Source organism: Cherax quadricarinatus, chromosome 42 (genome assembly GCF_038502225.1).
Source record: "Cherax quadricarinatus isolate ZL_2023a chromosome 42, ASM3850222v1, whole genome shotgun sequence".
Lineage (NCBI taxonomy): Eukaryota > Metazoa > Arthropoda > Malacostraca > Decapoda > Parastacidae > Cherax > Cherax quadricarinatus.
In genome coordinates this window covers 22925724-22938075 of record NC_091333.1, presented here as the reverse complement: position 1 = coordinate 22938075, position 12352 = coordinate 22925724, and the positions used below count along the sequence as shown (strand labels likewise).

At 36.9% G+C, this 12352-nt stretch overlaps 1 protein-coding gene across 21 annotated transcripts in view; it reads right to left on the bottom strand.

The window, feature by feature from the left end:
• The window catches only part of LOC128695680 (synaptotagmin binding cytoplasmic RNA interacting protein), a 1077764-nt gene that overhangs the window by 524832 nt on the left and 540580 nt on the right, over window positions 1-12352 (bottom strand). For 20 of the 21 annotated variants that reach the window (XM_070093417.1, XM_070093416.1, XM_070093430.1 and 17 more), the window contains one exon: window positions 5613-5701. The exons of the other annotated variant lie outside the window; for it this stretch is intronic. In XM_070093417.1, the coding sequence (XP_069949518.1) occupies window positions 5613-5701 (89 nt within the window). The remainder of the gene's footprint in view (window positions 1-5612; window positions 5702-12352) is intronic. 21 annotated transcript variants of the gene reach the window in all.

Here is a 12352-nt window from a genome sequence, read left to right as displayed (position 1 = left end):
TTCTTGGTCTTATTTGATAGAATGGAAAACATATTATAGAAATAGAGGTGAAGATCTGGTGATTTTCACCAGATCTTCAATAAAGGTAAGTGTCATGTAACTGTGTATGTCTTCTTCAGTTTGTGTGTATTAAAATTAATATTTCATGTGATAAAAATTTTTTTTTTTCATACTTTTGGGTGTCAGGAATGGATTAATTTGATTTCCATTATTTCTTATGGGGAAAATTAATTCGCATAACGATAATTTCGCCTAACAATGAGCTCTCAGGAACGGATTAATAGCGTTATGCGAGGGGTCCACTGTACATCACAAGAATGAACTACAATTACATATTCACTTTTATTTTTGTAAGATGTGAAGGCCTAAAAAAAAGTTGTTTGATTTTTTTGAGCTCTCAGGAACGTAACCCTATTTTTCCCATAAGTTCTTCAGTTAATCTAACACGGTTTTACCTAACACACCATTTTCAGGAACGTAACTACCGTGTTAAATGACGGTCTACTGTATTTTTAAATGTTTATACAGTAGTGTACTGTACTATATTGTAATAAACAAAACAGATGAAATCAGATCTAATATTCATTATTTAGGTATGCATACTGGTCAGAGAGCCAGTCGTAAGTCCAAGTCATCGGTAAACAAATATGTCGCTAAGTGAGGAGAGGCTGTATCTCTATTTTCTTCATAACTCTGACTTAAACGCTTATACTTTTCCTTGCCACTTTCAGCAACACTCATATACCTACTGGGTGTCATGATTGCTAAGCAGATACAAGACATGGTAATTAAAAATCAAAACACAATTCACAAACACGGCTAGCTCCTAAGACAATGGAACTGAACACACATTCACAAAGGCTGGGATGGTTGTGGCAGGAGTGTCAAGGGTTACAAGGTAAAGTGGTATGTCTCACCCAACTGAACCACAACAAGGCACCAGCTTGAGCTAACAGTAAACATCAGCTGCCCTAGACACATTTCGGAATAAAGATGCCTAATTGTTGCATATGTGCCTTACTTACCAGCTTCTTGGTATTATATATCATTGTCACATTCACTGTTTCTAGATTTGTCAGGGTCCCCTTCAGTGAAAAAGTCTAACTTTAAGTCAGTCAGCCAGTCAGTCAGTAAATCAGTCAAGTCAGTGAGGCAGTCAAGTTAATGAGTCAGTCAAGTCAGTGAGTCAGTAAAGTCAACAAGTCAGTCATCACACAAACTCGTATATTTACCTCGTTCTTTTAAATTGTACAAGTGATGTTTCATTAAGGTTACAGGCTATCTCGTGTCATATCTCTATTTTCTTCGTTAATTCTAAGACTTTAACACTTACATCTTTTCTTGCCACTTTTAGCAACACTCGTATGCCTACTGGGAGCTATGACTGCTTGGCAGATACAAGATATGGCAATTAAAAGATCAAAACAATTCACAAACAAAGCTAGCTCCTATGACAGTGGAACTGAACACGTATTCACGATGGCTGGGATGGGGGTGGTGGGAGTGTCGCGACTGGCAGAGGATGGTGGGAGAGTCGGAGGTGGCAAGGGATGGTGGTAGTTCTCCCCCACTGACCCACATCAAGACAGCAGCTTGAGCTGGGGAAATTTTTTCCTTGCCAGCAAACGAAACCATGTTAAGTTAATTTTACAAAGTGTTGTAAAAATTGTGTCACAATTTTTCAATAGTGCAATAACCAAAACGTGGCAAATAAATCCGTGTAATATAACAGTCTACTGAACTATGAGTGTAGTCTTCAATTGGTTTTCAGCAATACAAGAGTAGCCTTCAACTGGTTTGTAGTATTATGAGCATAGCCTTCATTTGGTTTTTAATACTATGAGTGTAGCCTTCAAATGGTGTTTAGTACAATGCGATCAAAGTTAATACATTTTATTCAAGAATGTGATGGAAGCTTGGTTAATATCACTTATAAAAAAAACTAGGGCTAGAGAGAAATAGAAGTTTGGGAGGGAAAAATTCAGTCAACAAACTTCAATGAAATTGCATAGCTGGTTTGTAATTTAGGGGTTTGTGGAGAACGTGAAAATAGAATGCACACCCTGTCTAGCCAGAGCCATATCCCACAATAACAAATTGATCAATGGGGTACCTGAGCATAAAGTTGTTGGGTAAATCTTTTCCCCTCAACCCTCAGTGAGATCAATGGAATATCAGGCGCACAGACAATGTATAGTAAGATAAGCCTGGTGGGAGAATTTATGAAAATGAATAAATTGAACATTATATTAAGAAAAAGAAAAGTAGCAACCAGAAGAGCAGATGGTATCAACTGTGCATGACACTACACAGTGAAGATAGAAAAAAGCTAAACTTTGTAGAATGAAGCTGAACTTGAGGTTGTCAGTGTGCACAAAAAGCTCACATACAGAAGCAAAGCTCATATATGACAATATTGCAAGCACCGGGTACTGAATGCACAGCAGCACCTTTTGTGCTACCAAAGACTAATATGAAAAAGTACATACTGTCTATGATCTCTGGAGCACACAGGTTATGTGATAATAACTACTTTATACTTACCAATAACACAAAATAGTTACACAAATAACCCGCACATAGAAAAGAGGAGCTTACAGCGTTTTGGTCCGACTTGAACCATTTTTTTTTTATTTATAAAATAGCTACAATAGCAGGTTAATATTGTATATTTCTTATAAATTAACCCTTTCAGGGTCCATCCCGTAGATCAATGGCTTTACGTTCAGGGTCCAAACCGTAGATCTACGCCAAAATTCTAGCGGCGTCAAATTTAGCGCGAGAAGGCTGGTAGGCCTACATCTGAGAGAATGGGTCTGGGTGGTCAGTGTGCACACTATAGAAAAAATCTGGACGCCCGCATGGCATTGTGGGAACACCGCCAAAGTAGCTTTGTTCATCATGCCTAGCGGCAAGGAAGCTCTCACTCCTCCCTCACTCTCCGGGCAAATTCTGACTCTCCTCTTCACAACTTACAGTTCTAAGACTGATGGAAGTGGAGCTGAAGAAGAATTCTATGGTTTTGAACCATATGGTACCATTGTACCATATGGTACAATGGTACCATATGGTACAATGGTACCATATGGTACAATGGTGCCATGTCATACAATGGTATCATATGGTACAATGGTACAATGTGCCATATGGTACATTGTACCATATGGTACATTATACCATATGGTACATTGTACCATATAGTACAGGGTACAGGGACCATAATGGAAATAAGTCTGTCTAATTTTTTTGGGTTATCCTAGGTTCTCCAAACATATGCAGCTAAGTATGATATTCTATGCAACTTTATTTGTGTATACCTAAATAAACTTACTTTGCCACATGCACTTGAATAAGTTTATTCAGGTGTACACAAATACAGTTACATAGGTTATCATACACAGCAACATATATAAAATCCTAGGATAACCCAAAAAAGTCAGGGTGACTTATTTCCATAGGGATCCCTGTTTCTGTACCATATGGTGTCCTGTACCATATGGTACCCTGCACCATATGGTATCCTGTACCATATGGTATCCTGTACTATATGGTACCCTGTACCATATGGTACCCTGTACTATATGGTACCCTGCATCATATGGTACCCTGCACCATATGTTATCCTGTACCATATGTCATCCTGTACTATATGGTACCCTATACTATATAGTACAATGTACCATATGGTACCCTGTAACATATGATACCATTTACCATATGATCAATAGGACGTGTTGGTGGAGTAGACACCAGCCAAGACTGAGGGAGTGGCGACACAAGCTAGCTACTGACTCAGCAGTTTCCAAGACAAAGCACTTTGTCATCCACCTCAAGTAACATGTCGAGTTCCTGTACATTTGTAAATATATAATAGAACATTACTAATATACAACATTTTTGCATATTTTTGTTGTAAACAATTATTGTAAACAAAATAAAGACGAAAATACTAGTGTGTTTATTGTGCTGAATACAACAGTACCATATAGTACCATATGGTACAATGTACCATATGGTACCATTGCACCATATGGTACCACTGTATCATATGATACCATTGTACCAAATGGTGCCATTGTACCATATTCTACCATATGGTACTATTGTATCATATGGTGCCATTGTACCATATGGTACCATTGTACCATATGGTACAACTGTACCATATGGTACCATTACACACTATAGCACCATTGTACCATATGGTAACGTATTCAACACAATAACAGCACTAATATTTTCATCATTTTGTTTACAATAAACTTGTAAACGAGTTTTGTAAGCAATACAATGATAAACAAATTAGTGCAGTTATTGTGTTGAATACAATGAGTGTACACTCAAATCACAAAAAAAGTATAAAAAACATAAAATAAAAAAATGCGATTTTGTGGAAGTCACTGATGTTGCCACCACCGGGTCATTTTGGGTCAACTTCCCGCCGCTGTATCTCGGTAAGTACTGATCAGAAAATTTTTTTTTGTTTTATACCTTCACAAAAATATCTTTAATTCTGTAAGAATTTTTTTTTTTTTTTTTCAAAATTTCTTGGACACTGGGGCACCACTTCAGATTTTAACCTTGGACCCTGAAAGTGTTAAAGCCCATAGTTATGCATAGCACTTCAGGCAGACTAAAACTGTGAATGATGTACTAGTGTGCATGAGAGTAATTTTTTAATCTTACAATTGTCTGTGAGCCACCATTTCAAGACCCTGCTTGACTGTTTGGGTCACTTACCACCCAAGAAAAAAATTAGGACCAGGTAGGTCCATACTGTACATCAATGGTAACAGTGTCTTTGTAAAAAAAAATATTCATTCAAATTATAAGAAAAAAATATTTTTTATTTTTTATTCTATAAAAATTTTGCCACACAGGAAATTTTATTTCCTGGTTAAGTGTGACAATTTAAATATGGGTTAACCTGGGGCTAAAAAATATACAAAATGTACTGGACATATATACATACTACTGCACATGTAATACACTAAATATTCAAAATTACATTGCATAATGTAATAGAAATTTTAGTAAAAATTGAGCATTTACTTAAACACAAAATTAAAACAATATTAAATTGGAATTTAAACTCAAGAGAATTCAAAAGTAAATAAGTGAGTGACAATGAAATAATGGATGGATATACAATTAAACTGTAAAAAATTGGAGCACATGTTGTAATGTTTAACTTGAAAGTAAAGGTATAATGACAATTTAATGACTAAAAATGGTTTTGAGCAACACCAGCAGCATCATAAGACATATTTCAATTTACTATAGAAGTGCATAAGGACTATACTGCACAGAACGTTACTATGTTTCAATACAGAGTATAGTACAATACTGTTATAATGTGCACTTTATTCATGGTATCAAAAGTATGTCTTGAAATATATTCTCCAAGGAAAATTTTAGGATTACTATTAATACTAAAATAAAGCAATTATACAAGATAACATGAATACCCAAGTCAATACATAACCAATTATTGTTACTGCATTTTGGGGTAATCTGGCTTATTCCTTTAATCAAATCACAACTCAAAAGAAAATCCTTAGCAGAGAGAACCAACAATTCAATATATTTTAAAAGGTAATAATGAGACGCACCTTATGTGACTCGTACTCCAGAAAGCAGAAACCTCTGTTCTTCTTCTTATCATCTGGGGAGCTGTAAATTATCACTTCTACCAGACCAGCTGTCAAGTAAATAGTCAAAAATTAAGATATTTTGCTAATTTACCATTTTGAAATTATTTATAATCAGATATTTTCCATCATTCTTATGCAAGCTTATATACATTATAGCAATATAAAGACAAAACTCTGGTAATACTATTGAGCTTTCTAATTCTCATTATCTAAATCTAATTTATTTAGCACCTATATCAGGGGAATATAAATGTGACTATGAAAAACCAAACAAGGGAGAGCCACTGAAAACAAGGGAACAAAAAATAAAGGCTGACCGAGTCATGTTAGTGTATAATTTACAGACCAAATTAGCCATCACTGCTATATAAAATTCCATGCAAGCAACACCACTAGCAACTCAGGTATAAGAGGGCAATGCCATACCATATAACAATCTTTAGTTTACCTTGACAATAGTTTTTCTTAGAAATTATCTAATTTGTTGAAGACATACAAGCACACGAATTACCATAATCTCTTCTTTTTTTTTTTTCACCAAAACTAACTCAGCACCTTGACCTAACCTTGCTCAAATTACCATATTATACAAGTAAATAATAGCAAAGCAATCTAAGTTCAGCTTAAACTCATTGAGCATTATTTAGGCTGACCTTAAAAAATATGAGTAGCATTAAGCAATATTATGCTATTTATAGCAAGATTCAGATCTGCTTGTTAAGTTAGTTCTTGAGGAAAATTAAAATATGACAAACCATGTTAATTCCCATGAAAATACTGCATTTATTAACGAATACGAAAACTTGTTTTTTAGGTAGTCTTGCTTCTCTCACTGATTTACACATTATACAATGTGAATATGTATGTATGTATGTATGTGTGTGTGTGTGTGTGTGTGTGTGTGTGTGTGTGTGTGTGTGTGTGTGTGTGTGTGTGTGTGTGTGTGTGTGTGTGAGTGTGTGAGTGAGTGTGTGTGTGAGTGTGTGTGTGTGTGTGTGTGAGAGTGTGAGTGTGAGTGTGTGTGTGTGTGTGTGTGTGTGTGTGTGTGCACGCATTTGTGTGTGCGCATGTGTGTGTGTTTGTGTGTGTGAACACATAGTGGACCCTCGCCTAACAAACGCATCGCATAACGTTAAATCCACTTAGCGATACATTTTAACACAAAAATTTTGCCTCGGCTAGCGCTAAAAAACTCGCTGAACGCGATTCGTTCGAGTTGTGTCCACCTGCAGCATGAGCCCGCTTCACTTGTTCCGTGGGTGCCAGTGTTTACAAGCAAGCTACCACGGTTGCTTCCAAGCATACAATCGGAACATTTCATATTATCACAGCCTTTTTAATGATTGCACCTGCAATATAAGTGACCATGGGCCCCAAGAAAGCTTCTAGTGCCAACCCTACAGGTAAAAGGGTGAGAATTACTATGGATATGAAGAAAGAGATCATTGCTAAGTATGAAAGTGGAGTGCGTGTCTCCGAGGGGGCTAGGTTGTACACAAAACCCCAATCAACCATCGCTACTATTGTGGCCAAGAAAACGAGAGATAGCATCTCTCAAGCGATCATATGTGAAAAGGCTAGGAAGTTGCATGATGATTTAATTAGAAAAAAAACTGCAACTAGTGGTGATGTGAGTGAATTTAAGGCCAGCAAAGGTTGGTTTGAGAGATTTAAGAATCGTAGTGGCATACATAGTGTGATAAGGCATGGTGAGGCTGCCAGTTCGGACCACAAAGCGGCTGAAAAATATCTGCATGAATTCAAGGAGTACATAGAGGCTGAAGGTTTGAAACCTGAACAAGTGATTAATTGTGACGAAACAGGCCTGTTTTGGAAGAAAATGCCAAGCAGGACCTACATTACTCAGGAGGAAAAGGCACTCCCAGGACATAAGCCTATGAAAGACAGGCTTACTCTGTTGATGTGTGCTAATGCTAGTGGTGATTGCAAAGTGAAGCCTTTATTGGTGTATCACTCCGAAACTCCCAGAGTGTTCAGGAAAAACAATGCCCTCAAGGCTAATTTGTGTGTGCTGTGGAGGGCAAAAAGTAAGGCATGGGTCACTATGGACTTTTTTCTATGACTGGTTACACCATGCATTTGCCCCCCAGTGAAAAATTACCTAATTTTAAAGAAATTAGACCTTAACCCTTTGACTGTTTTCGACGTGTAAATACGTCTTACGAGCCAATGTTTCTGACGTATATATACTCAATAATTCTAGCGGCTTCAAATCAAGTGGGAGAAAGCTGGTAGGCCCACATGTGAGAGAATGGGTCTGTGTGGTCAGTGTGCACCACATAAAAAAAATCCTGCAGCACACATTGCGTAATGAGAAAAAAAAAACTCTGATCGTTTTTTTGGAATAAAACGCCGACTTTGAGGTGTATTTTCGTATAGTATTTATCGTTGTATTCGCGTTTTCATGGTCTTAGGTGATAAAATGGAAAACATATTACAGAAATAGAGATGATTTTCATTACTTTTACGATGAAAACGACCTTGAAACTGAGCTCAAAGTAGCGGAAATGTTCGATTTTTACCAATGTTCAAGAGTAAATAAATCACACGACACGACCAATACACGTCAACTGGGGAGTCTAATATTCTTTCACTAGTGCACTGATATTATTTATACCATTTTTACAATAATGCAGTCGTCTGCATAACAGTAAATTTTGTATTTTTTTGTATGAATAAAAAATCAAAATAGAAAGCAATAATAATATAAGAGGGGCCTAGAGATGTGACTAATGAACAGAGCATATGTTATTTTAGTGCCACGAATGTCTACCTTGTTTATTCTGGACCCTATTTTGAAATTGGCATCTTTTTTATTTTGCGTGAAATTGGCCAAATTGCCAATTTCTGACCACCATATTGGGTAGTCCAAATTAGTAAATGGGAGGTTTCTTGTACTCAGCTGATAGATAAAATGGAGTTCTAAAGAAATAGCTATGAGTTTGGTCAACTGGAACAATGGAATTGGCTGAAAATAGGGCTCAAAGTCGGCGAAATCGCCGATACCTATATGTCGCCGAGACCGCTAACTTCGCGGGAGCATAATTCCACGAGTTTTCGACCAAATTTCGAACTTTTGGTGTCATTACCATCGGGAAAAGATTCTCTATCATTTCATAAGAAAAAATAATTTTTTTTTTTTTCAAAAATTGAGCGACATAGAATGACAGTTTCAGAGAGGGGCCTGAAACAGTCAAAGGGTTAAGAGCCTCCTGGTATTAGACAACGCTCCTGGTCATCCTTCAGACGTGGCAGAGCGACTTTCTGCGGAAATGAGTTTCATTAAGGTCAAGTTTTTGCCTCCTAATACCACTCCTCTCCTGCAGCCCATGGACCAGCACGTCATTGCAAACTTCAAAAAAATGTACACAAAAGCTATGTTTGAAAGGTGCTTTGTTGTGACCTCAGAAACTCAATTGACTAAGAGAGTTTTGGAGAGATCACTTTAGCATCCTCAATTGTGTAAACATTATAGGTAAGGCTTGGGAGGAAGTGACTAAGAGGACCTTGATCTCTGCTTGGAAGAAACTGTGGCCAGAATGTGTAGACAAAAGGGATTTTGAAGGGTTTGCGGCTAACCCTGGGAATCATATGCCAGTAGAGGAATCCAATGTGGCAATGGGGAAGTCCTTGGGGTTGGAGGTTAGTGGGGAGGATGTGGAAGAGTTGGTGGAGGAGGACAATGACGAACTAACCACTTATGAGCTGCTGGATCATCTTCAACAGCAAGAGACCAGACCTGAGGAAGCTGCTCCGGAGAAGGGGATAGAAAAATTGAAGAAGTTGTCTACTTCAAAGTTTAAGGAAGTGTGTGCAATGTGGCTTAAAGTGCAAACTTTTTTTGATGAAAATAACCCTCACACAGCTATTGCAATTTGTGCTGGTGGCTATTACACTGACAATGTTGTGTAACACTTTAGGAATGTCATAAAGGAACGGGAGGTACAGGCCTCTATGGACAGATATGTTGTGCGACAGAGGTCCAGTGACTCTCAAGCTGGTACTAGTGGCATTAAAAGGAGAAGGGAAGTAACCCCTGGAAAAGGACTTGCCACCTCAAGTCCTAATGGAAGGGGATTCCCCTTCTAAACATTAACACCATCCACAGTCTCCCCTCCTCCCATCCCATCAATCATTAAAAGATCTTCAATAAAGGTAAGTGTCATGTAACCGTGCATGTCTTCTTCAGTTTGTGTGTATTAAAATTAATATTTCATATGGTAATTTTTTTTTTTCATACTTTGGGGTGTGAGGAACAGATTAATTTGATTTCCACTATTTCTTATAGGGAAAATTAATTCAGGTAACGATAATTTCGCCTAACGTTGAGCTCTCAGGAACGGATTAATATCGTTAGGCGAGGGTCCACTGTAATATATATATATATATATATATATATATATATATATATATATATATATCTATATATATATATATATATATAGATATATATATATATATATATATACATATATATATATATATATATATACATATATATATACATATATATATATATATATATATATATATATATATATATATATATATATATATACAGTGGACCCCCGCATAACGATGGCATCACATAGCGATTATTTCGCATACCGCTTACTTTAATTGCAAAAATTTTGCCTCACATACCGCTTAAAAACCCGCTTACCGATTTTCGTCCGAGACGCGTCCAATGTGCGGCCTGAGCCACGCTCACATGTTCCGCCGGTGGCATTGTTTACCAGCCAGCCTCCGCGGTAACATCCAAGCATACAATCGGAATATTTCGTATTATTACAGTGTTTTCGGTGCTTTTTCTGGAAAATAAGTGACCATGGGCCCCAAGAAAGCTTCTAGTGCCAACCCTACAGCAATAAGGGTGAGAATTACAATAGAGATGAAGAAAAAGATCATTGATAAGTATGAAAGTGGAGTGCATGTCTCCGAGCTGGCCAGGTTGTATAATAAACCCCAATCAACCATCGCTACTATTGGTGGTACAGCTGCTGCTGCTGCTGCACTGTCAGCTGCTGCTGCTGCTGCACTGTCAGCTGCTGCTGCTGCTGCACTGTCAGCTGCTGCTGCTGCTGTAGCACCGTTGTTGGTGTGGCTTATTGAGAATACCAAGAAACAATTAACCCCAGAGGATTTGCCACCCAGGATAACCCAAAAAAGTCAGTGTCATCGAAGACTGTCTAACTTATTTCCATTGGGGTCCTTAATCTTGTCTCCCAGGATGCAACCCACACAAGTCGACTAACACCCAGGTGAACAGGGAAAAATGCCTGGAACTAGTGCTCATATTGGTGAATTTAAAGCCAGCAAAGGTTGGTTTGAGAGATTTAAGAATCGTAGTGGCATACACAGTGTGATAAGGCCTGTTCTGGAAGAAAATGCCAAACAGGACCTACAGTACTCAGGAGGAAAAGGCACTCCCAGGACACAGTGTCTCATCAGTCATTGCTGCATCTTCAATAAAGGTAAGTGTCATTTATTCTTCATTTAGTAGACTAGTACATGCACAATATATACTGTGCATGTACTACTCTACTATTGTGCATGTATCCTTCTCTTTGTGTGTGGGAAAATGTATATTTCATGTGGTAAAATTTTTTTTTTCATACTTTTGGGTGTCTTGCACGGATTAATTTTATTTCCATTATTTCTTATGGGGAAAATTCATTCGCATAACGATTATTTCGCATAACAATTACCCCTCTTGCATGGATTAAAATCGTTAACCGTGGGTCCACTGTATATATATATATATATATATATATATATATATATATATATATATATATATATATATATATATATATATATATATATATATATATATATATATATATATATATATGCAAAACAACCACTCTGAAAGAATAGAGAAATTCCAAGCGCTTTCGTGACTACTCACATTATCAATGTGAGTAGTCACGAAAGCGCTTGGAATTTCTCTATTCTTTCAGAGTGGTTGTTTTGCATATTCTGAAATCACCTGTTTACTGTGATCTTATTGCATATATATATATATATATAATATATATATATATATATATATATATATATATATATATATATATATATATATATATATATATATATATATATATATATAAATATAAATATAAATATAAATATATAAATATATATATAAATATATATATATATATATATATATATATATATATATATATATATATATATATATATATATATATAAAATACATACACATATATATATACATACATACATATATATACACATACATATATATATTGTCTGAGGGCAATGTGTGGTGTGAATATAATGCAGAGAATTCGTAGTTTGGAAGTTAGGAGGAGGTGCGGGATTACCAAAACTGTTGTCCAGAGGGCTGAGGAAGGGTTGTTGAGGTGGTTCGGACATGTAGAGAGAATGGAGCGAAACAGAATGACTTCAAGAGTGTATCAGTCTGTAGTGGAAGGAAGGCGGGGTAGGGGTCGGCCTAGGAAGGGTTGGAGGGAGGGGGTAAAGGAGGTTTTGTGTGCGAGGGGCTTGGACTTCCAGCAGGCATGCGTGAGCGTGTTTGATAGGAGTGAATGGAGACAAATGGTTTTTAATACTTGACGTGCTGTTGGAGTGTGAGCAAAGTAACATTTATGAAGGGATTCAGGGAAACCGGCAGGCCGGACTTGAGTCC